This window comes from Manacus vitellinus, unplaced genomic scaffold (assembly GCF_001715985.3).
Source record: "Manacus vitellinus isolate BGI_N305 unplaced genomic scaffold, ASM171598v3 scaffold_12_pilon, whole genome shotgun sequence".
Taxonomy (NCBI): Eukaryota; Metazoa; Chordata; class Aves; order Passeriformes; family Pipridae; genus Manacus; species Manacus vitellinus.
Window position 1 is genome coordinate 11020238 of NW_021938949.1, and position 25777 is coordinate 11046014.

Sequence of the window (25777 nt, forward strand, 5' to 3'; positions counted from 1 at the left end):
CGCCGCCCACCGCCTCACCAGGGGAACGCGGCCATCTTGCGCCCATCACATGACGCCGCGGGTGGGCGGCGCCTTCCGCCGCCATTTCCCGCCCCGCCCCTCAGAGCGGGGAGCGCCTGGAAAAGGACGAGGAAGGCAGTTCTTGTTAAAGATTCAAAGTTTATTGTGCAGAATGCTTTAAGTAAAAAGCAAGACTGGTGAAAAACGAAATAAAAGTATAAAAATAAATAGACTTTTGTAATGGTATCACAATTTCACAGAAAATAAAAAGATAAATATGTATAAATACAAAACATCAAGTACAAAAACAAAGTCTGGCACTTGCCAAGAGAAAGGCCTCATGAAAGTTAAAAAAAAAAAAAAAAACAACCTTGTGCTACAGTGCTCTATTACACAGTGGAAGCATGCTTAAAGACAAAGAAGTTTAGATGTGAAACCCAAGCAGAAAGCAAACATTCCTTTCTACTAACACACTAAACCTATTTGTGCATCAACATAGTGCCTATGCTAATAATAAATACACCACATAAAACATTCTTTGAAACCATCAATCCTATATCAACAGCACCTTTTGTCCCCTATGACACAGGTTACTCTCGCCATTGTTAATTTTCCCCTGTTGCGATGGATTTCACTCCTAAGGAAAGCTGAGAACCAAAACAGGGCTGTGATGCCCACTGGGTGAGCAGGAAGCTTGCCTTGGGCATTTTCTGTACTACAACTGAGATTTTAAAGCACCACAGCATTTGAAGGAAGGAGGCAGGTCCTACACTGGTAAAAAATTAAAATTTACACCATTAGGGGAACCTCCTGCCCCAGGCTTTCAAATAAATGCCACAGCAGAGAGCCACTGAGCAGTGTCATTCTTCAAAGTGCTTGGGCAGCATTTTTGCCATTTTCCAAGTACACAATTTGGGTAACTTACTGCATGGTATAACACACCTGTTTTGAACAATGTCACTGTCTGCAGAGGACAGACTTGGTGGCAGATAAAAGCTATAACTGGTGCCACAAGCAAGCCAATCACTCATCACTGCTCATGAAGGTACTGTCCTCGTCTCACCATTAATGTTCCTCTTTCATGCTGACTATTTAACACAATGAAATTTTCAGTCTTTTTTCTCTTATATCCATGTCAACACATTACAAAGCCTCCAAAGTTACTATGTTATATCAACACTGGGAAATAACAAAATATAACCTATTTCACATTCCGGCAGTCAGTTCTCTACTGCTGAGGTTACACAAGCACAGCTTTTCTCTCTAAAACTTTGTCAACCTCATGTCTCAAGTTCATTAAAAGCAGGTATAGAATTATGCTCCCCTCAAGTTGATGGATAACATCCATCAGTTGGAAGACTGAGGTAAAACATGAGCATGATCATTTAATGTTAGATATTCATAAATATGAAAGATTTCGTTGGGATTTGGTAGGGATTCCCCATTCCCCCAAATCATGAATTCAGCACAAGGGCCTGTTAGATCACGGTAGAAGAGAAATTGCTTAGGAAAAATTGCAACTGTCATCAATGAAATGTAACATATCCAAATTACTATTACGGACTGAAATTACTATTTAAGTCTGAAACAGTAAAACAATTAAAATCTTGCCTTCTTGAATTTTCGTAGAACATACAGGTCTCCATCGTGGCCAAATGTTGTTTCCATCAGAAAATGCAGTAGACATCAGGGTAAAAAAATCCCAGGACTCTTGGTGGTGGTGATTTGATCTATCACAAGTATAAATGCACAGTTTTGGTTTAGTCAATGAAGTAGGTCCATCTGCCCAGCACTGAATCTGGATCCATGTCTGTCCAGCTTCGCAGAAATGCAAAACATTTTAGGTCATTAGTACTGCAATTGAAGTAAATCTCATTCATACAGAAAGTACATTCAAAACGGCTGGGGACAAATTCACTGATGTGAGAGTTCAGTTCTAAGTTTGGAGGTTTTTTTCCCATTTAGTTGCTTTAACTTTATGGTACGAAACTAAATATATACCCATGACTTACTTGTGGTAGCAATCATACACAGAAATTGCAATTTTAAGTAATGCAAAAGCACATATCAGACACAAGAATTAGAAAGTGTGAAAAAGTCACAAATTACCTTCATGCTGCCCTGTGGTCATCTTTAAATAAACAAGACTATAAATGTGTACACACTAGTATTAACATATAATAAGTTCTAACATGCAATTTTTCCACAAGTATTAGAACTTCAAAGTCCTTTATTACTTCAATATGATTGTATTAATGTGTCATCTGAAAATGACAAAGTAGGTTTATAATTTCTAAATATACATATACGTAAAGAAGATGCAATATTTAAAATCAGTGCTGAGAATGCCATCAGTAAAAAACAGACAGTTTATCCCAGTGAGTGCTGTCTTCTTAAATTGTCACAACATTTGGCTTCTTTCTTTGGGTTCTTCCTGCATATGCTCCTAAAAATAAGCAGAAACATTACCATTTTACAATTAATAGTGCTGGATTTTGTAAGAGGATTATCAAAAGAAAATAGCTGAAAAAGTTTAGGAAAATTTTTTTAAAGCAGTAGTATGTATACAGTGATTACTTTTAAAATATTATTACATAATATTACACCCAAAATGCCTTAGAAAAACCACCTATAGTTTTGAAAGTTATGACACTTTATAGCACTGCCTTCTGCAGTAACTATTCCAAAGTGTTTCCTGCTACTGTTAAAACATCTACAACTACAATTCGTACATTTTTAAAAGAACTGTCACATCACCAAGACAATAATTACATGGCTAATAAGTTTAACTATGCCAAGCACTACTTTTAAACAATCTATCAATTAAAAAAATATTATACAAATCAAATACTTAAGATAACTTTCCTTTTCCCCAGCTGCCACGTTAATTAAACCAAGAAACAGCTGTAGGTTTCCATATGTCAGTATGACAACCAGAATTAGAAGTGCAGTATGAACAAGGCCATCAGGCAGAGCCCTTATAAAAGGAAGGCTGCTCAAGTATAAAAATAATAATTAAGTCTTTACATGGGGAACAAGTATACACATACATATATTAAAAATCCACATTGTACTATGCATAGCACAAGTATCTTCCAGTAATAAGGGTTCAGCACTGCAAGCTGCTAAAAAGTAGCACAACTCAGCATTCAATAGGTTCAAGCAGTTACCCAGAGTGTGCAGCAGTGTGAGCAAACATTTACACACAGCAGTGAAAATTGTACCACAGGGTGCAGAGCGGTGGGAATGGAAGACAGCCATGGAAGAGAAATGACTACCAGGCAAGTAAATGAATGTGACAAAGAAGTGCCAGTCCTTTTCAGGCTCTTCAGTTACTCTTGGTCAGAGCTGCAGTGGTTACTTACAGGTGTCCAAGGGCTACAGTCAGCACAGGGCAAAGCAGCTTTGGAAACACCCAGAGACCTCACCACAGCAGGATCCCTCAACAGGTTCCCACCACACAAAAGGCATTCTCACCCGCCCAGCACTCTCCAGTGCTGGACTCTTCAGCTCACCTGTGATCTTGTAGGACAACCAAGCTGACAGGCATGGTGCTTTATCAGAGATTTAACACTACCCCTTAACTCGCCTCAAGAGAACTATATAAAAATCTCACACAAATAACAGGGTATTATGTAATAGTATATGGAAGTGCAAAAAAAGCCCAGCAATCCAGACTAAGGAACTGCAGAAGGCAAATTTCATTTAAAAAAGTGACAGTCTTTCTGAATACAATTATCACCCAACCTTTTCCAGTGGCAAGGGGCAATCACATGAGGCCTCTCTCTCCTGGGACAAAGGACAGACCTGCTATTCACACAGCAGGTCTGAGGCTTCCTGAAGTGCTGGCCTGAACACTGACACACCTCACAGCACACACCTCCTCACACTGCCCTGCTCAGCCGCACACACGTGCGGGAGAGACCACGCTTGGCCAACTGCTGCCACCACCCAAATACTCCACATGCCTCATGCCCTGTACTTCTTTTCCACAGAAGAAGAAACCAGGTAGAAACAGAGATGAACAGGTCTAGTTGTAGGAGCAACCTGATTTCAACTACCTTCTTTCTAACAAAATCAGACCCCATTAAATGTGCTGCCTGGCCCGGCTTGCAGGCAATAGACTGAACATCTTGGTCCTATTTAAACTAATTAAACTGAAAAAAAAAAATAATCAGTAAATAAGACTCTTCACTGATTCACAAGTTTGTACTTCTGCCTTTAGCACAGAACTTTGGATTGAAGGAGTAAAAAACAACAAAAACTGAATTTAGGATTGCCAGTTGATTCCTAAACAAAATGCCTTCTTGCCAGAAAAAGACAACAACCAGTCGCAGTGGTATTAAAGCTACAAAGCACTTTGCAGACAGAATTTACAACAACAATGAGGAGAACAAAGAAAAAAGTTGCATGAGTATATTATTATTTTCTTCAGAGCATTTGTCTCATGTCTAAGTTGAATATATTTATAGCAGCTGTATTCTACTAACCCTCCTTCCTTTTTTGCCCCTCTAATAAGCACAATTTAATTGGTAGTCATACTGCCAGACCTTTCACTATTCACATTTTACCCATCTATTAAGTGTTCCTTTAGAAATAGGTTAGATTACTTGTACTAAATGAATAGGAATGTGTAGTCCCTGTTCTTCAGTACTCTCAACTACTAGTTAATAGCATACAGTATTGCAAACTTGCAGATGAAAACTTGCCTTAGTGGCTACCTCTGGTTTCTAAAATTATATTGCTAACTTTATTTTCTTCTTTATATTTCAGGGAGATTTATTATTATCTTTGCTAATTTTTCTGCAGTGTCACTGAACACAACGGAACAACTGCCTTGCTCCACTTTAGTGGTGACAGCACTACCAGGAGAACTGACAGCAGAAAAATAAATTAAACCCTGGTTATCATCTCATTGTTTGCTATTTTATTTTCCCTTCTCTCTAAAATGTTAGATATATATATATATATATGCATACTGCCTTACTATACATCCTTCTGTAGCCACTTCTCTTGACTTCACGAAGTAGTATCTGGGAAAACATCACATTTGAACAGTGTAAAACACACTGCACTAAAACTTGCACATACTCCTTCCCAGCATTGTTCTGGGGCAGCAATGAATAAGAATTTCCCTTATAGGAAAGGTTTGATTCTTAATACATAAAGATAATTCAGATCACTATAGAAAACAGTCAAAATCCTACATTACACATTTGCCCCATTAAGCCCCAAAATTCCCAATTTTTATACTTGCCTTGTGGAGAGTATAAAACCCTATATATTACATATATTTATATTCTCTTTTGAGAAAAAATGTGTAATCCAGATCTTAAACAGTTTTAAAACCTTTAAAACTTTACCTTTTGATCAACTGAGGTTTGTCACTTAAGAAATTTAAAATCTGATTAAAAAATAGAAACTGTGTATGATGTTTCACAGTGTTTTATTCCCTTCATGCCTGAACAGGCTGAAAACAGAGAGGTTCAGCACTATTATCAAATCTTTTTAATAAAAGGCAACCAATCAATCGTCTCCATATGCAAGCACAGGAATACTCTACTTTTAAACTCGGGTCATTAAGACTCAAACATCCTGCAAGATGCTACAGTAACATATATAATTTTAGGACTGTATCATGACTGAACACCCACTGATGAGTCTGGAATTGTCCTTCCTGCCCTTTCAACAGACGTGTCTACAGAACTAAGACTCAAATGACATGAGATTCTAATCCAAGTCTATTTGGCTACAATCAGTTTCTCAACAGTTACAGTGAATATGTCTGGCAACCTCTTTTTATGACTGGGCATCTGGTGAGTGAAAGCAAATGAGCTGTGCAGCACATTCTATATACTATGTTTATAGAATCTGGAAGTGGATGGTTAAGTTACCAGTCCGTGTTTGTTGAAGAGATAGGTTAGATTTAAGACATAGCAAAGCAGGTGCACAAGGAAAGGAAAACAATATATTGCCCATTTACTTTGTCTAGATACTAGTAACTTATGTACTATAAGATCCAAGCACCGATTTTCTACACACCTGAAACCGCCTTGTTAGACACTCTGCTCTCTGAGGCCTTCTTTCTATTTTGCTCAACCCCATTCACTGAGGTCTTAAAGGTTCTAATTAAATATAAAAGAGTTAATAAGTCACTTGCAACAAAGTTGAAAGGCTGTATATAAAAACATGAGACACTATCAAACTGTTTGTAAAAATGTTTCCATGCCAATGTCCCACAGAGCCTCCTCCTGAGTACATGTGCAGTTTCTATCAACATTATTATGTCTTATATTGATACATTAAGTAGGAAAACATCTCCCCATGAATGGATTTGTAAAACTCTATTCAAGAAACTGATTCCGTTCAGACACTGTGACCTTACAGTCAACATATAAAAATACACATATTTCATTAAGTGGAAGCAAAGCTTCATGGAATGAACGTTACAAATAGAAATGCTGGAACACAGTGTAAATGAAGACAAACACAAGAGGGTGACAACATTAAGTATTTTCTTGCAGTATAAGGTCAAACGAAGTTTCATTACTGTCTCAAATACTGGGAGAAGTAATTATTTTTACTTTGAACAACAGTTACACCAGCATGTGTAAATCTTATTGAGCAATCACTGTACTCTTGTGCTTGGCATTTAGTTTCATCCTTAGGCTATAAACACACTGTGCTCTTACCCTTGTCTGCAAAGCAATCTATGAACCGGGGCATTCTGTCCTTGGTTTGGTTGAAGTATGCTGTTAAAACACAAACCTTTATTAGTGCTTTTTCCCTTTAAAAATAAAAACCTCACAAGGAATACCAAATTATGCATCATGTTTCACACAACAAATTTCAGCAAGGCTAACAGGCTTTGCAAGGCACATGACGTGTAGGCAAAGTGGCTGGAATTAAAATTCCAGAACAGAATTCCTACTTCCACTATTTAAAACAAAGAAAGGGGAAAAAAAGTGCAGGTACAACTCCTTGAACAGTGCCTAGTCACTGATAAGGATATACAGGAAAAAAAGGACTGAGTCACACTAGTCACTGAAGACTGAACTTCATGAGTAGACAGCATTGCCTTCAAAGCTTTTGGGTAAACATGGGACAAAAATTGTTTTTAAGGGATGCCAGGTATCTGACTTTTTATACTAGAAAAAGGTGCAGATAGGTCTCATAGAGTAGTTGCTATCTTTCTGAACAGCATGTACTGAACACTAATTTCTGTGATCTAAGCAAACAATCACACAATCAAGGAGCAAGCACTTTCCTTGCAACAGAGATCCACTTCTTTCCTGACAGCTTCCTAAAGATAAGCATTATCAATGATTCACTGCAAAGTAAGGGTATTAGGAAAAGTAGTAGTGCCAAACTGAAGCTTAACAGTCTATCTCAAAGAAAAACCTTGAACCTGAGCACAGAGACTTAAAGCCATAAATAAATAATTTCTGAAGAGAAAATTTTAGAATTGACTCTGAAGAAAACAAATCTTTTTTAACAAGCTAATAAACACCTTTCTTAGGTCATGCTCAATCAGATTTCATTACTGCCCATCATAATAATACCAGGAATTGAGCTGATTGATGGCAAACCAGAAATACAGATCACAAAATCACAGTTTCTTAAAAGCATCCAAATACCAGTAACCATCACCCACCGGCTTTCAGGAGTTTTTTGTTTTATGATTATTTTTTTACTTGGTATTCCCATTTCTGAAGCCCTAGAGAAACAAAAGTATTGAAACATATTTCAATTAAAAATTCATCATCCAGGTCTTGAACAGAAACACTCAGAGAATGCCTACAACAGGAACTACACCTACATGTGTCAGAGCAGTACTACAGATTATCGCTTCTTTACTCAAGTGTAGGAGCAAGTGTAATACAACTGTTCAGCCCACTGTGTTGCAGGATAATGCCTGCTACCATTCCCCAAAAAACTCTGCTAGAGATACTCTATCAAGTATCTCTATTGCCAGGCACTTTAAACTGATAAAATCACTTGCAGCACTTTTTACAATTTGCAAATTCAACCACAAACTAAGCACCCACCACCGGAATCTAGCATAAATGCACTACTTAGAACAAATATTTTTCTCCTGTACAAACAAGAAGTCTCTTAAAAGTAAGAACAAAATACTACTAGCAAGACTCCAAACACCTGGACAGCTTCTTATTCATTGTTCCTAGGAGAGACGTTAGTTTGCAAAGCTGTTACTCCAGAAACTTCCTGTCACTATTTCCTATGTCTCCTACTCATCATTTTGCACCCTGCCTCCCTCCCCCCAATCCCAAGGGGAGAGCAGCACATACTTCATGTACTTCTTCCTGTCCAGAGATTTCTGTGTAGCTGTTGAAAGTGTCACTCGCTCTCTCGGGCTCTTCACTTTATCCTAAAAAAATAAATAAATAAATAAATAAATAGATATTGAAGAAAGTTACTTGCAAAAGCATAAACCATCTAGATCTAAAAAATATTTTAGGGTGCAAGTAAGAATCTCTTAAATGTAAAATGATTCAGACTCAAAGTCTTAAGACAGTTTACATCCTCTGGAACATAACACACCATTTGCCTGAGCATCTTCTCTTTCCGAACTTCACGATCGTGACGCAGAATATTCATCCTTTCTGATGCATCCATTGTAAAAAAGATGTCATGGATGTCATACAGAGCAGCTCGCAGCTGGAAAGAACAATTAAGATTTTAATAAAATATTTGGTTGAGGCAACATGCCCATGGTTTTGATCATTAAGCTCTTCTCAAACTAAGCAAAACTCTTTGTAATTTTGAAATCTCTCATTGTATCAGCACAAAAATTCTCTTCACAGCCATAGTTTAAAATTTTTTACTCTAAACAAAATCACTATCAAGGTTTTAGGTATTCATATTGCAAAAACACAATAGCTAGGAAAGGAAAAAAACGGTTTAAATTGTGTCACCTGAGCCATTACTCTTTCATGAAGGGATGCATCTTGTGCTGACACACTTCCCCTTTTCAACGGGGCTTCAGACTGAAAATTTTTTATGAACTCCACAGTATCCTGGGAAAGATGAGAAAATAAGATAAAGCACCAAGCATAATCCTTCACAACAAGGCAGTTATTACAAACAGTACACATAGGACATAAATTCTTTGTTTGACTTGGACCTAAGCAATGCAATACAAACATGTTCATGTAACAGACATTCCCCAATTCTTCTGAAAGTAGAAAATGCATGATTTCATCTGTCAATTGAAGACAGGAACAGAAACAAAGAGCAGGAGAGGCTGCATAATACCAAAAAGCTGATCTTACTTTTACAGTTTGCTTAAGATGTTTCAGTTTTTCTGTCTGCAGGAGTCTACGAGTGAGAAATCCCTTTGCCACAGCAGTGATCTTATCAAACTTCATTTGTATCTCTGGACTGAGAACCTTAAAAGAAAAATATTTTCTAAACTTTTGATTAAAAAAGCAAGAATTATGAATTATTTCTCAAATAACATCAATCACATGACAGAAGTTCTTAAGTAAGAAACAAGCTGTTAATAAAGTTTTGGCTGGGCCAAAAGTACCCACTGTAACTTAGAAGAAGCAACATATTTTTATATGATTATTTTGCATATGTGAATAAGAAAAATATTCTATACAGTTCTTTTATGTAATCAAAGCTGACATAGGAAAGGATACTAAAATTTTCTGCGACATTTATTACACAGTTATTATAGTTACCAGTCTCTTAGAAAAACATGAGGTTTTTTTAAGATTTATATCTTTTTTTTTTTTTCCTTACCTGAGACCACCTAGTTTTGATTCTATTAGTTGGCCTGGATACTGAGGTTTTTATGACTCCACTACCTGATGGTCCCCAGAGAAAGAATGAAGTTTCACTTGTCGAAGAAAAGGTGTTGGGTGTTGTATGAGCAAAACCTGCATGCAAAGCAGAACACAGAGTTCAACACACACTTCTGCCAATAAAGTAATGACTGTGTCTGTGTGTACACTCTGCTTGGGGGCAGCAGCTTTGCTGACAAGGTAAATTATAGGCAAGAAGCAACCTGAATATTTCTGTTCATTTCCATGCAAGATTTGCTAAACACGAGACAGAACAAAACACTTCATAATGTTCTGGAACAGGTGAGAGGTGCTCCACCAGCTACAGCTGCACTGTCTTGCAGTCAAGATCCCTTGACAGAGCCTCTCTAAACCATCTACACAAATGTGACCACCTGGCCCGCTGCTGTGCAGCTACATGGCACGGGAACGAACCTTCTGGGACGTGACACAAATCCACATCCCCATCCTTGATCAAAAGAGTTTATTCTTGGCTTGTTTTCCCTGAACATACCCTGAAACAGTTACATAACAAGTAAAGTACATGGAACAGTTTGAGGATGGTTGAATCTGTGCTAAATGCCAGTGACACAAAGACGCAACACAGACGTTGTTTCACGTGTGCTGTCCACAGCTGAGGGCAGCAGCTGTCTGTGCATCCTGACCAGCCCCGGGGCAGGAACACTGCACTTATCAGTACAGAGGGGCAGCTAGTCCAGTCAAGCACTGTAGAACAAAATATATCAAACACTTAATCTATATTCTTCCTTCCCAGTTTTACCAATGCTGGTGGAGTTTGTGTTATGGACTGTCTCCAGCTGAGACTGCACACTTTCCAGCAAGCCACTTTCGCTTTTTTTCCTCCACTCCAACTCCATTCTACTGTTAATATTCACTTTGGAAATCTCTATTTCCGTTGTAGTAACCTTCTTTCCTTTCAACTTTCTCTCCTGCTCTTCCAGTTCCTACAAAAGGAAGATTCAACCATTAGACTAATCTTCTAACTCTGCAAAGCAACAGAATACACATTTAAACCCAACTGTTTCCTGACAAACTTCCATACAACACACAACCTTTGCTTAGAATTTTTCCTTTCAACCTTACCTTCTGCAATTTCTCCTGTTCTCTCTCTTGTTCAGCTATCAGAATTGACAGTTGTTGTGCATGCTGTTCTTCAAGTCTCTTTCTCATTTCTTCAAAGGCCAACATTTTAGTTTTTAAAATATCTTCTGAAAAAATACATAACAAAAAATCAAATATTAAATAACTTCTATGTGGTCTTTGCCAGAGACACACACCCTTTATTGGAAGTAACTTGCATCATCAGTAAAAAATAAAGATGTCTTTGATATCAAGTTTCCTTGATACCAAATTTCCACTGGTAAGGTAAGGTAAAGAACCTCATAATTTACTACAGTCCTTCAAAATATTTGCATGGTCATATTGGTGGGCTAAGCACGTGAATGAAACAGCAGTAACACCAACTCAGCATATATTAAGGACACACAAAAACATAGCCCTAAGAATTGTTACAGTTACTTGAGTGAAATAAAATGATTTATGCCACTTCAGCTTGATTTGGTAGAGACATATACAGATGTAAGAGTCTTGAATTTGAAGAAAATACCTATATAGTGATTTCCAACCCATTAAAAGGTATTTTCTTTTAATTTACACAGGCTGTCTTTTCTTTTAGTAGTCTTATTAAGACCTCATGGAATAAGACAACTTCCTTAGCAAAACTAAATTCCAGTTCCTAGATTCAAATGGGAAATAAGTATTTGTGCTGTCAAATTATATTCTTGAGAATAAATACAGAATCCACAAAATTTATGCACAGTGTTTTAGCTGATGTTCCCTCGTAAATTGTTCAATCAAGTATTTGTTACAAATAACTGACTCCAAGATTACAGATTTCTGACTCCAAGCAGCTCCTAAGACAGCAATTACTCCACTCTGCAGCCATTAAAAAATGGCCCAAGCAACAAGCTGAATTTCAGAATTTGTCATTAAACATTAGAGAAATAATGAGGTTACTGAAAATAATTTACATGCACTACAATTTTAGCCTTTTAATATACATACATACTTAGAAACACTAATGACTAACAATCACTGGGGGTTTTTATAAAATATTTATAAACTGAGAAGTAAGCAGCACTGAGAAATAACCCTCAGCTACGGGAAATCTTTTACCTTTTGCCATACTTTCAGGGGTAATGTAAACTGATTCCACAGGATATTTCTGTTCTTGCAACCACTGCTTCTCTTGTTCTTCCACTCCAACTCTCAGAACACAGGAACTGGTTTCTGTTTGGCAGTTGTTGGTGTCCAGATCAAGTCTACGTTTTACCTTTTCAAAATTTTCTGGAACCTGCTCGTGTGCTGGGGTAACACTTGGAGTGTCCATCTGCTGTCGTGCATTCCTGCTCTGCATTAGCAGCGGAGACGGGTTTTCGACGTCGTAAGATTTATTGAGTTCCACCGTGGAATTAGATTTAGTGTTTTCTGGCAAAACAGGCGCTTTCACTTCATTCCCAGCTGGGATCTTCTGTGTTACTGCAGACTGACTGATGGCAAACGGCTCAGTCAGCTTTGGAGCGATGATATTAGTACTGGTCTCTACTCTGTATGGCCCTCTGCTGTCCAACACCACCTGTCCTTCCACCGTAGCCGACACCATTCCTTTGCTTTCCCAGAGCCCAAAGGAATGGCGATTCGGTTTGCCAACCCCCAACCCATCACAAGGGCCTGAAGAATTCCTGTTGACACCAGGAACTCTGCCAGGGCAAACCATGTTGAAGTCCACCATGAACTTTGGCACTGATTCGGACACGTTATTTTTATCTGCAATATCTTGCATGATTAAATCCATGGCTCTACCCTTGCCTTTAGGACTTAACTCGTAGGCATTCACAGGGTTATTTATAATGATGTGTCCCATTGATAAAGGTCTTGGGCGCCGTCGGTGCATTTTAGGGCTCATGCTTGGCTCTGGGCTTGGCAATTTGGCGTAGGAGCCTGTGAGGCTCCTGACAATGCTACTGTCACGCTCCAACATAGAATTCTTTTTAAATTCTTCGTCTGAATCTGAATCCACCAAAGGGGGCGTTCCAATTCTCATAGGTATGTCCACTTTAGAAAAACTGGATAAAGAGGACATACTTGTGTTATTTGTGTTTGTAGAGGCACCTTGGAGAAGGGTATTTGATTTATTAAGACTGGGTTTATCAAGCGTCTGAGCAGCGCAACTCCTGCCTGTAAGCTTTGCTCTTTCTTTCGCAGGGTCGGTGGTTTTAACGCCGTCATTTTCTTTATCTGAATGACTTTCACTCACGCTCCTCTTTGAACTGCCTTTTGAGGTACGCTTGCTTTGCTCTCTCTCTATGTACTCCCTGGATTTCTTTATCAGGTTCTGAAGACTCATCACACATGGATCTTGGACATCCTCATCCGACGGCGACCCCGCTCGTCCCTCCTGCTTTTGCAGAGCGTGTGATGTGAGCTTGTGACACAGCTTGTCAGGAGAGGCAGCCCTTGGACAAGGCACATCTTTCAAGAAGCGACTCTCACTTGGCTTTGAAGAAACATTTTCTTCTGTTGCTTTAACTACTTCTGTCACATGTGATGTCCTCTGCCCTGCAGTACCTGATGGTGCAAGTTCTGGTGCCTTTTCCAGGTCCGTGGAACCGTGTCTTTCAGGAGAACATGCCACACTGACATCTGATAGAGCTGTGAAGTCAGTCAAAGCTTTTGAATCTGAGTCAGGGCAAGAATTCTCAGCCTCCTGAGCATTCGCATCACTCATGTTAAGTCCTTTCTTCATCTACAAATTCAAATTGAAAAAGAAAAAATAACATTTTCAATGAAATCTCAGATTCCTGCAAACTTCACCTGAATTTAAAAAGGTAATAAAAATAAATGTAAAAAATATTAAAATAAATAATATCTTAAAACCAGTAAAAATTTTTAGTTGAACTGTTACTGATTTCCTACAAATTACACATAATACAGAGTTCTTTACAATGAGAAAGGGGTCATTGGAATTAAAATATAAATTTCAATGATGGTCCACCTGGAATTTTTACTGATACCAAGTACCTGAATACAAAGATGCTCTTATCTTTTTAAAGTAATTTGGATATATTTAATAATTTTATGCCTTCAAAATATCTTGCAAGATTTCTCTTAAAATGAGAAAACATGTTTACATCAAATAAGAAATGTAATTGAAAAATTTCAACAGGAAAAATAAACTAACCTAAGGACAACCACAAACAAATCAACATAATTCCTAATAAAAAGTGGACTAAAAAATAATTTTTTATTTCTTTACTAATCCAGAGACAACTAAATATTAGTTTTCATTTGCTGAGTACTTGAAAAACAAACTTTATTTAAGTAAGAATTACATGTTACTTCCAGCCAGCATTTGTTTAAAAAGATTTTCACACTACAATTATCCTATGTGCCGCAATTCAGTTATCAAGAAGACACCTTTGGAAAAAAAAAAAACAAACAAACAAGCAAACAAAAAAAAAAAAAAAAAAAAAAAAAAAAAAGAAAGCTTGCTTATTTTTGTATTGAACGTATGTTCCTGGTCTACTGGTCAAACCCCAAGCCAAGCCAGATGACTGTTGCTACATAAACTCCAGTGAACAATGCAAAGCAGTGTTGTTTGTCACCTTGGTAACTCAACAAACTCAGTGTTAACTGTACTTGTTTAAGCAACAGGTTAATTTAAAGGTTGCATTACAACTGTTTCAAGGACAACTCCTTGATTAGATATATTTAATAGTCTTTTCAATTTAAACCTCTACTAAACCCATCATTGAAGTAGCAAAGAAAACAATACAGTTGCAGTAAAATTGTAAAGCACACAATAGAATTACAAATTGTTGAGATGGCAATTTTAATTATTTTCTGATTACACTGTAAGCTCACAAATAAAGCAAGTTCCAACACCAGGGGTTTGTTAATTTGTGCTTACAATCTAGTTGATTCCAACACAGCTACAAAAGCAACATTGTGGTCTGTCTTCTGCATATAGCAAAACAAGCAGTGAAAAGCAGGTCCCCTCCATTACAGTGAGTATCACCAAATAATCAATTATGAGGACACATAGCATGAAATACTAGCAAATGCTGGTTGTGGAGAGTTAACTGCTATTCATTTCAGAAGAGTTAAACCCCAGGACTTTCTCAAAATGTCTCTAAACAGAGGTTTTCTGTAAAGCTATGAGGTGGCTTTGGACTAACACTACCTGGACATTTTCTACAATCTCCTGAACACGATTCAGCAAAGCTCTGTTCCGGGAGTTCCGTTTCCTGGTCTCTAGGTCCAATGCTTTCTCCTTGTATTGCTGTATTTCCTTTTTCTTTTCAAGGCTAAGCTGCAAAACAGAGCGTAAGAAATATGGTTTATATCACTAAATGCAAATTTCAATACAGAATTACAGAAGTAAATTAGAAAAAAAACCAAGATAACAAAACAATTAGAAGAATCACCTGAGACTTTGTGCACCTGTTAAATTCCAGTTTCTTGTCAACTAATTATATCTTTTTTAAAGGGAAGATGCACAAAATGCCTTCTTGGTACACATGCAAATGAACATGAATTTAAAATGTCCATTATAAAAAACTTCCATGAGCATTACATGCTACATTACCAATCTGACACAGAATTCAGACATTTTTTCTACCCAACTTTACAATATCCACCCATTTGTAAATTAAGAATATGACAATCTATCATTTAGTCTGCAATTTCTATCATGATTTTTGGACATCGTTGTTAGAGTCTCTCTCCATTCACACTTCCCACCACACAAACAAGAAGTCAGCTGCAGTATTGCAGGAACTACCAACAATCTTCAGCTTGGCTCTGTTTGCATTAGTACAGAATGACTTAACATAATTGATGAGCCTAAGAAATACGTTAGGGTAAGATGCAAACAACATGCAAAAAAAATTTACTTAAAGGCTTTTAAACCATCTCAGTATTTCCTGTTTTCACCTTTTTTTTGACACTGTTAAACTAACTCACACGTTCAGTATTTGAAATGTCACTATGATTTTAGGTAAAGTTAAGCCCAGCTATAACATTTGTCAGTTGAAAACCACAAACATTTGTGCTCTGCTTACGAAGATAACAAATCTCCAGAAATTGCAAGCAATGCAGTCAATGTGGGGAAAAGGGGAAAAGAAGTATATTTTACCCATTTACTTTTTAAGATTAAGGTTAGGAATGCTCAGAACACACTAAGCAGCAGGCCAGATGACAGCTCACCCAGATACCTTCAGCAGAATTATTACATGTGCACATCAAAGCTAGTGCCAACAGCAGAGTTAGGACACCAGGGAGGAAAGGGGGGGGGAAAAAGGCCTTACCAGAGGGGAAAGCACAGGGACTCCATAGAAATGAATGAGGGAGATATTTTTGTGCTGAACAGTAAAAGAAGTTTCTCCTTTTATTGCCTCTTCTTGGATTCTGGAAAGATGCTTCTTACAGAATATTTCATAGTCCTCCATCTTCATGTTAACTAAGCTGCAAAGAATAATAACATTATTCCTCCATATACCTCAAAGACCTTGAAGGGAAAACAACATCACAACTATTTCTGTATCACTCTGTTCCGGGAAACAAATTCTACACCAGAAAACCGAATCAGTTTCTCTTGTTCCTATCATTATGAAAAGCTGCAAAGCTGTTCCTTATTTTCCCCTATAAAACCAGAATCTGCATATATGACCAAAAAATGATGATCACAGGTACATGGAGAAGAAAGCAAGTGTTGAGATAACGAGGATTTACAGAACTACACCTGCTATAGATAATCTCAATTTCCATCGAAGACTAAACCTTTGAGATGTTCCACAACAATCGGACAGATCCCACATAAAAAACCAATAAATAAAATTGCAGCCGAATTGGAAAAAAAAAAAACCGAAAAAAAAAAGAGGAAAAAGGCGCTGGTATTAAAGAAAGAACAGCCTTTATGATTAAGGGGCTGAGAGGCATTTGTGTCTTACTCCCGTGAGTCTCCGTCCCGATACGGAGTATACATACGTCTGTATGAAGAGATGCCAATATTTCCATGGAAAAAAAAAAAAAAAACAAACCCAAAGATAAATTACAGCCTTGTTTCCCTAAAAGCGCCTACACATCTGACACCGTTCGCTCCCACCGGAGCGAAAACCCAGAGCCCAGCACCGCCTGGCAAGGCCTGACGGCGCTTTGTTCCCTCGCTCCGGCCCATTCCTGCCCGCCCGCCCCCAGACACGAGCCCGCCCCAGGCCGGGGCCGCTGCCTCGCCTCCTCCGCGCCCTCCCCGCCTCGCCGCCGTGCCCCCCGGCCCCGGCAAGCCCGGGCCCCGCTCGGTACCTGCTGCGGGGCTCGCTCCCGGCCGGCCCCGCTCCTTGCGGTGCTGCCCCCAGCGCTCCCGGCAACGCCGCCCGCCGCCCGGCGGCCGCGGCCCGCAGCGCTGCGAGCAGGCGAGCAACAGCGAGCACCGGCGAGCCCCGCCCCGCTCCGCCCTCGCTGCGCTGCCGCCTCCGCGCGCCCGCCACCCCGGGGACAAACCTCTCGGCTCGGCCTGCCGCCGTCTGCAGAGCCCTTCACACAGCAGAGCCCGCGGGGCAGTTCTGCAGCGCTTAGGCGAGCGCCCAGCAAAGGCAGCCCTGGCTCACAGGGATGAGAGGGGAGGGAGCGCCATCCTGCTGCTCTGATTTCCAACCATTTCCACTCGTAGCTCTCCCAGATGAGTTCCCTGTTAGCGCAGGTGAAGTCTGTTCTGCTTCATCACATTAAATATCACACAGCTGTGCAGCCCTTGTATAGTGCAGTCCTTCTATAGTCAGGACAACAAATGTGCCGCCACAGGTATCAGTTTCATGGAACGCGCTGTGATGAGGAAGATAAACATGAGCACCTGTTCACAGGTTCTGTCAGGACAGCATCCCGGAGTCATTCCAGACACCTTATCCCTCCCTCCCACCCGGCAGCCAGCCGCCAGTCCAGGAGCAGGTAACACTCACCCAACAGGCAGGTCAGGTGGAAGGAAAATCCACACTTGTTCGCCAGCACTTAGTCCAAGAAAAATAAATTTAAATTTATGGAAACGTCTAATTTCCAGTGAGTATTTAGAGCTGTTAAAGCTGTCGTTCTTGTTTCAAAAAACAACTTTGTCGTCTGCTACCTCTTCAATATGTTAATGATTGTTGAGGGTTTCTTTTTTTAAATCTTCATCTTTAATCTTAACAAATGCTGTTGTTTATCAAAAGATTTTTTTAAATATGTATGACATCTAATTAGACACTCCATTATTTGTGATGCATATGCATATATCTCTCTGATTTTTCTTCAGCTACACCTGGCAGAAGCACAAAACCACGAAGAGAATATCTGAGATGCTCAGAACCAGCATTCTCCCCCACAGACACACACACCAGGAAAAGGGTCAAAGTCCTCATGTTAATACAAATCTAATACAACCTATTTCCTCAGCTTTGCTATTCTGTCTCTAGAGCCTTCACTTCGCTGTTTTCCTTGCCTTGTTGCTCTTCCCTGTGGATTCCTTCCAGCTGTTGACACTCGTGTCAGGTGGTAAAGGTGACCTTCCCTGTCCAGCCTCTGTCCCGGCAGGAGGGCACTGCCTCCTCCTCCAGCGGCTCCCGGGCTCTGAGCCCTGGCTCTGGCCTGTGGGCAGATATACAATACATAACGCTGTATATAAAATCACAGCAATTAAGTGAAAAATAAACACTATTGATGCTACGTTTCTAATTAGCTAGCATAGCTGCGAAAGCCCTCACCGCTCCCCAGACACACAGCTGCTGTGCGACTCTCTCGACAGCAAAACTTCCCTCCCATTAACGCCATCTACAAACACACACCCCACTCGACCACCACCCCCTTTTTATCGGAAGCACCGCGCGTTTCCCAGCAGCGCCGCCGGGGCCGTCCCTGAGGGATGACCTGAGCTCCGCCCCCAGCGCGGGTGGGCGGCCGTTGGCGGGCGCTGCGGGCGCTGATTGGCTGCGGGCGCTGACGGCCGAGTGCTGATTGGCTGGTGCGGGCACGGGGGCGTTGCCGTCGCCTGTGTTCTGAGGAGAGGCGGCGGCCGCGGGTCCGGCCCCGATCCCGACCGATCCCGGCCCCGGCCCCGGCCCGGCCATGCTGTGCCACGGGGACGGCCTGCTGAGCTTCCTGACGGCGCTGCTGTGGTGGTGCTGGCGCTGAGCCGCAGCCCGACGCTGGCGTGCCTGCTGCCGGCCGGGCTGTACGTGGCGCTGCACCTCCTGTCGCTGGAGCCGCCGGCGCCCGAGCGCCCAGCGCGTCCTGCAGCCCCCGCGGCACCGCCGCCCGCGTCGCGCACCGCGGCGGCGCCCACGACGCGCCCGAGAACACGCTGGGGGCCATCAGACAGGTCAGCGCGCCCCGGGGGGCGGGCGGGGCCGGGGGCGGGGGTGGAGGTGAGAGGCGGAGCTGCCAAACGGTCCGCGGGGCCTCGCGGAGCCCACATGGCCTGGTGGGGGAGCGGTGAAACTGGGCAGCGATGAGATCTGGTGGGTTGTGTTCGATGATGCGACCTTCCTGCAGGGGCCAAGCCTCCCTCATCCTCAGTATTTCCCGCTGTTCTTCCAGCATCCGCAGGAAACTGTGTGGCTGGTCGGTCCTTCATCCCCAAGGGGATTCAGATAACATCTGACTCTTGTGGGAGCTGTTATAGCCTTGGTGCTGATGGATATTTCAACAGTACAGCAGTTATGAAATACTGTCTTTTGCTGATGTAGCAAGAGCACACAGAGAGAGGACAGCAACTCGGATAGGCTGTGCTTTTTAAACCTCGAAGATCTGTAATGAGAATCCAGAGTTCTGGGAAACTCTGATGCTGGGAGAACTTCACTGTGTGCAGCCCTGCCATGACTTACTGCTGCCCCACTGCAAGGCATCAAGGCACAGCCAGGGTTCACAGTGTTCCTGAGAGGGTTACCTCTAGTGCCTACCTGGCATTTGTCTTTCTGGCGCATTGTACCTTTTCCCAGGAGGGTGTTTGGCTTTCAGAACAATTGGTCTTGATTGCACTTCACTCGAGTGTTTTCCTGAGGAGTCCCTGGGAAAGAGCCAGGGCAGAAACAGGATATATGAAATGTTCTAAGGCAACCTGGCTGCTTCCTCCTCAGAGAGGAGTGTTTGCTGTTATCCTGTAGATTTTGTAAATTGTAGGCATTTACTTCCCTTCTTTTTTAGAAAATGACATAAGGACTCCAGGGTTATTACATCAGAAGGAGTGAGCAGGATTCTTTTCTGCATTTTTATCCTGAAACAGTCCAAATCCCAACATTATCACTATGGTTTTATCTCTAAAATAGATTATATTTCTATTGATCTATGAATGCTCTCACAATGGCTTGGATAAAACCTGCTTTGCTCCGCAGATGAAGCTTCCTGAAAATAACATTTTTTTTTCTCCAGAACATAAGCTAATTATAGCTGTGCCTATATCTTATATATAAAGCTGTCTCTTGTGTATATGATTTTTAAAATTTTTTTTTAAGGCAGCTGAGAATGGAGCAGCGGGTGTTGAGGTGGATGTTGAATTTACTGCAGATGGTGTTGCCATTCTAATGCACGATGATACAGTGGAAAGGACAACTGATGGGTCTGGAAGACTGTGTGACTTGACTTATGATGACATTAGGAAGCTTAATGCATCTGCCAAACACAGGCTACGGTAAATGATCTATTGCTATTCTGAAATTACAGTTTGAACAGTGAAAAATACCATTATTGAGAAACAGAATTATTAATTTAATCTATCACTGATGAAACTTTTTGTAAATTTAAAACTCAGTCCCATATGTTACTTTGATTACAGAAGCATATGAGACTGTATCTTCTTACCCATTGTTACAGTAGGAACAGTGAAGAAGTGTCAACTGGCTTTCAAGGACAAAATTCCAAGGCATCTAATGTGAAACAGGTCAATCTCTACAAAAGCTTGTCCTAAATTGACTGCAGGACACTAAAGATGTGGGGAGCTTCATGATATGTCAAAATTGGCTCAAGGAATTGCTTCAAAAATTAGTTTTATTTGCTTATATTTCTTAACTGATTGTGCCTTGGGGATTCTAAGCATCATGTTTATACTGTTGAAAAGGAGCTAGACAGATTTTAGGTGTCTCACTGTGACCCCCATGGCTGATTAGGTCCTTCCCAGGGGCATGCAGGGGAAAAGATTTTATACATTACTAAAAATTTGCTAACACTGCAACTTCTGCAGTATCGTAAGTGAATCCATTTCAGAGGAAGAACTTGTAGTGTGTGCTCCTGAGACACTGCATTAAGGAATTCCAGCCTCCTGTAAATGTGCCACCCATGGGTCCATGGTACAAGAGTATCTTCCCTGTTTCTGGAAAGGTGATCACCTGAGCCACACAGAGAGAACTTCCACACAGGCAGCAACTGCTGAGCAGCTGCTGTTCACTCTCACCGTGTCAGGAATCCTTTATTGATGGGTGAAGCTGATTGTGCTGCATCCTCAGCTTGTCTTGCCTGTTCTGCCAGGATCTCTGTTTCTGGCTCAGGGCTGGGGAGCACAGTCAGAGCAGGAGGAAGGCAGCAGTTGGGACTGAATGCTTGTTTGTGGGAGTTGGGGAAGGAGGTAAAGATACGTTTGGATGCAGAACATGGGGCTGGTGAGCATCAGATTAGAACTTGAATTTGGAAGGATTTAACTGTGGGATTAATCAGTGAGATTCTGAGGGAAAAGGAGATGTGTACATATCCCTCCACATGTGCAGTCTATTACTGGGTGAGAGAGACACTGCTGCCACTACTTGATCCCCGCTCTAGTGCTACTGTAGCAAACTGTGTTTAGGAAACAGCTCTGTGGTTGGGGGTATGTGTGCCTGTGTGCGTATGTGCACGTGTATCTTGACTGCATTCCAGTGAGTTGTCCATTTCTACAGGAGCAAATTCCCAGGTGAAAAGGTACCAACCCTGAGAGAAGGTGTTGTGGAGTCCATGCGTCACAACCTTACAATCTACTTTGACGTCAAAGGCCATGCAGATCAGGTACTGCTCACTTAGCAAGACACCTTCCCTCACACCTTCTGTGGGTTTCTAACCTGCTGTTGTGTTGGTCTCAAACTGATGTGTCTGGTACACACCCTTCTTGAATATGGCCGGGACTGGGCCTGCTGTTTGTGTCATCCAAAGTTGTTCTGGGAAGCTGCAACTTAAAATTAGCACAAGATGTGTGTGAGTGTTACATTCAACTCCCAGCACCACAGTGAAACAAAGCAAATTGAGTTTGCTGCCTGTGCTGGGGGGAGCCAGCACCTCATCCTCAGCCTTCAACAAGGGATCTGTAATTTGCATTACTGAAGGCAGATAGAGATGATCAGTCATTAACATTTTATGCAAATTAGAATGATTTTTTCTTTAGCATAGCAAAATATGGAAATACATTAATTTCCCTCTTGAACTAAACCCTGAGTAGTACATCAGAATTATATCCACATTATCTTTAAGGGTATTTCAAACACTGAGAATGCTGCTTCTTGTTGTAAACAGAATCACAAAGAGGACTTCTGTTGAAAAAAAAAATCAAAATGTCATTTCTGTGTTACTGCTATAAGCAAGATGCTATTTTTCTTCTTCCCCCTTTCTATTTCAATCTTGCTACACAAAACTGGAAAATGTTTTTAAAGGGCATTGTTCTAGAATGACTCTGCAGTGTAAATATGAGTGTATGTATAAATATAACATCTGTGTGTGTCTCTAATTGTAGGCAGTTGATGCCCTGAAACAACTCTACCTGGAATTTCCACAGTTGTATGACAGCAGCATAGTTTGTTCCTTCATGCCAGATGTTGTTTATAAGGTGATGTTTCCTAAAAGTTTATTTTGGATTTTTTTAGTCCTGCCTAGTAATTTCAGTGGGGTATAAAACTCCCAGTTCCAGGTTACTCTTGGGTCGTTAAAATTGCCAAGACTTTTAAAAGCAAATGAAGCATAATGCATAATCTTATTAGATCAGTCTACTCATTAAAGGCACATGTGAATCCACTGTAAGTCCCTCCATTCTGGAAGCAATACAGGAAAAAGTGTGTTGCCATTTCAGTTGGTGTATGGCCAGGTATCTGTGTGCAAGGTACCTGCTAAATAAACCTCTTATTTTGATGTAAACATAAACTGTTTCCTAATTGTCATTTCCACTGCTACTTACTATGTATTTTATTCCAGTATATACATTGCATGACTGCTGTGTAATTTTTTTTTAACATAAGAGCAGGTGCTTACTCAGTATGTTTAAAAAAAAAAAAAAACAATCTCATAAAGAGCTTTCCAAAATAGTTACAAAAGGACCTGGAGGGGAAGGGGAGAAGGATTCTGGTAGAGCTGCAAACGCAAACTAGCACTTTGTATCTCAAAAACTGTATTTAATGCAGCTGGGCTTGTGGATAAATTCCAGTCTTTTCTCCTTGGTCTTGCAGATGAGACGAGCTGACAGAAAGGTTGTGACAGCACTTACACACCGGCCCTGGCACCTGAGTCACTTGGGAGATGGGACACGCCGCTTCCGTTCCTTCTGGAAACACTACTTGTATGTGGGGATGGATATCATTGTGGATTGGAGCCTACACAGTTTCTTGTGGCGACTGTGTGGGAATTCAGCTTTCCTCGTACAGAAAAATTTTGTTTCTCAGTAAGTGTTAAAGCTTGCTCATATACCAGGAGATATTGCCATTCTATTGTAGGGTGGAGTCAACGCAGTATGTGCTTATCAAAATGTTCCATTTAGTGTTGGGTAAGGTTGTTTTGATAGTTTCTTTACTCCATGCTATTTTATTATTTTAAGCCTCCGTCTTTTTAATCTGAATTTTTATCTTATGTTAGATTCTAAGTTTACTTTCAAAGAGGAGAACTGTTGCTTTTGCCTGTTTGCAATAACAAAGCACAAAAAGATGATGTTGCAAAAGAGGACACGCTGTTGTTCTTGGTGCCATACTGATGCAAGACTAAAACCCAGATGTAGCTTCAGCACTGTCTGCCTTCTCTCTGTGGTATTGTCAACCTCCTCTTAGAATGTCTTCATCCCTTGCAGGGACTATGTAAGTCACTGGTCTTCAAAAGGAATTCACGTGGTTCCCTGGACAGTGAACACGTTTGCAGAGAAAAGCTACTTAGAAAATGTCCTTGAGTGCAGCTACATCACCGACAGCCTGGTGGAGGACTGTGACCCTCACTACTGACCCACCTTGCTCTCCCTCCCCAGCCTGTCCATTCACCATCCACAGGGCATCCAGCAGTGCCAATGGACCACTATAACAATGGTTCTGGGAAAAGGCAGAGCAGCAGGTTTTTTCTGCCTGTGGTCAAGCCTCAAATGTAGAAAACCCTTCTGGGGCACTGGACAGAGCTGTGGTGCAGCCACACACAGTCTGAGGGAATTGCTGTAATGTGAAAGAATCGGATTTGACAAGCAAACTGGGCCAAACCTTGTCTGTGCAGGTGGCTTTATAATTCTCTGACTATTCCTTTGCTGTGTTTAAATTCTGGTTATAAATTCCTATTAGCAATTTTTGTTGTCAAAATTTAAAGTCATACCTTGATTTTAGTAATTTTAACAGCATGATCTAAAACTGTATAATAATTTGAGGTGGATTTATGATGTCTTTAAGACATCTACATTGCTGTTCTTAAAACAGAACCTGAAAGTAATGGTGCCAAAATAGAGGGTGAGTATATTTCCCTCCCCTGCATGGAAAGATGGCTGTGCTGCATCCTGACAAGGAAGAAAAAGCCACCTTTCCATGTGGAATGTGAAGGCTGTAAGAATTAACAAATAAAACTTGTTTAGCTTCTTATCTTCCAGACTTTTTAAAAGAGCTAAGGAAGGATAGGAAACTCTTTCTTCTAATGACACAGCACATGAATGTATTTATTTTTAAAAGAAAGGTATATATGGAGTGCTGGTAAGAGGTAGAACAAATGGAGCTGACATGTCTTTTTAGTTTGCTTATTGTTTGCATGATTGAAGGGCACTCAAAGGGTTATGAAAACTGTAATCCAGATTTAACTTGAACTCCAAAGAGTCTACCATTACAATAAACAAGTATCTGAGAGCTCATGGGAAGGGTATTCTTTTTGAGCCATGCAGCACTGCCTTGGTGTAAAATGTCAAAATTAGTGCAGATTCATGCTATGTTCTGCCAGGGATGATGGATTTTCTGGTTGTATCTTGAGCTACATATAAGCACAAAGAAGCACAAAGGAGGTGGTTTTCCTTGTCAGGAAGACAAGGACCTCTTCCATTCATGTCACTCATCCACCCTGCACTGCAGAAGCAACAGTCTCAGCCTTCTGGTGCACATCCTATAGCACATGTGCATTATGTTCAGCTTCTGTCCAGCCACTTCAGTGAGTGCTGTAGCCTCTGCTGTTACTGCTGAGCCTGACAGAAGCTCCCTATGTGGCCACTGAAGGGCAAAAGACTTCATGGCAAATGGCCCTTGCTCCAAAGGTCCAGTTTTAGTTGTTGCTGGAGTTGCTGGCACTGCTGAGTCACATCCTCAGTGCAAACACCAGGCCCACATCCAATACTCACAGCCAGACTCCACAGCTATACACACAGGGAAACAATAAAATTGATTCTGGTCTTGCATTTTGTGTGAAGTTTGTCCTTTTTTCTGTGCCTTTGGTGGCTGGTTTTGGGTTGTCTTTAGCCTAAATTACAAGCAAGAGGAAAAGATGTCCCTCATTTTTACGTCCAAAGCAATGAGGGAGGAATAAACCAGGCAGTAGTAGAAAATGGGCTAAACAAAACAAAACAAATTATCATGATGGTAAAGTTGTGGCTCTGAATAAAAAGAAGCTGCATCGTGTCTCAGTCATGCACAGTAAAAAAATAAATCTCTATTGTGTTACTTCCAATCAATCCTTTATGGGAAAAGATGTGA

At 40.8% G+C, this 25777-nt stretch overlaps 3 protein-coding genes across 12 annotated transcripts in view; 1 reads left to right on the forward strand and 2 right to left on the reverse strand.

Annotated features, from left to right (window-relative positions):
• The window catches only part of VPS35L (VPS35 endosomal protein sorting factor like), a 50011-nt gene extending 49903 nt beyond the window's left edge, over nt 1–108 (reverse strand). For all 3 annotated transcript variants that reach the window (XM_029957767.1, XM_029957768.1, XM_029957769.1), the window contains exon 1: nt 19–108. In XM_029957767.1, coding sequence (XP_029813627.1) covers nt 19–35 — 17 coding nt within the window. In that variant the 5' untranslated portion in view covers nt 36–108. The remainder of the gene's footprint in view (nt 1–18) is intronic.
• A 31-nt stretch (nt 109–139) lies between these two features.
• Nucleotides 140–18351, reverse strand: CCP110 (centriolar coiled-coil protein 110). Of its 8 annotated transcripts, none has more exons than XM_029957845.1 (17): nt 18007–18350; nt 17846–17893; nt 17391–17711; nt 16199–16355; nt 15073–15201; nt 12006–13635; nt 10914–11038; nt 10591–10774; nt 9769–9905; nt 9294–9410; nt 8937–9038; nt 8563–8679; nt 8310–8389; nt 7655–7717; nt 6693–6752; nt 6043–6125; nt 140–2446 (listed from the first exon to the last, which is right to left on the reverse strand). In XM_029957845.1, exons 4-17 carry the CDS (start codon nt 16343–16345, stop codon nt 2394–2396), a joined length of 3027 nt encoding a protein of 1008 aa, XP_029813705.1. In that variant the 5' UTR covers nt 16346–16355; nt 17391–17711; nt 17846–17893; nt 18007–18350; the 3' UTR covers nt 140–2393. The 8 variants fall into 8 exon arrangements, with proteins under 8 accessions (XP_029813705.1, XP_017922884.1, XP_017922886.1 ...); XM_018067395.2 differs by adding an exon at nt 4988–5033 and having other exon boundaries at nt 17846–18350; XM_018067397.2 differs by adding an exon at nt 4980–5033 and having other exon boundaries at nt 17846–18350.
• A 632-nt stretch (nt 18352–18983) lies between these two features.
• Nucleotides 18984–25482, forward strand: GDE1 (glycerophosphodiester phosphodiesterase 1). Its single transcript, XM_018067402.3, is given in 8 exon segments — nt 18984–19029; nt 19032–19145; nt 19148–19236; nt 20369–20544; nt 21782–21887; nt 22606–22698; nt 23312–23523; nt 23923–25482. Coding segments are annotated over 8 exon segments (984 nt in total). The 3' UTR covers nt 24071–25482.
• Nucleotides 25483–25777: the final 295 nt, after the last annotated feature.

Coding starts and splice junctions, on each gene's coding strand:
- CCP110 (XM_029957845.1), bottom strand. CDS start 16,345: ATGAAGATGGAGGACTATGAAATATTCTGTAAGAAGCATCTTTCCAGA. Junction 13,636..15,072: donor AGATTGTAGAAAATGTCCAG/GTAGTGTTAGTC, acceptor TTGAATTTGTAG/ATGAAGAAAGGACTTAACAT. Junction 10,775..10,913: donor AACAGGAGAAATTGCAGAAG/GTAAGGTTGAAA, acceptor TTCCTTTTGTAG/GAACTGGAAGAGCAGGAGAG.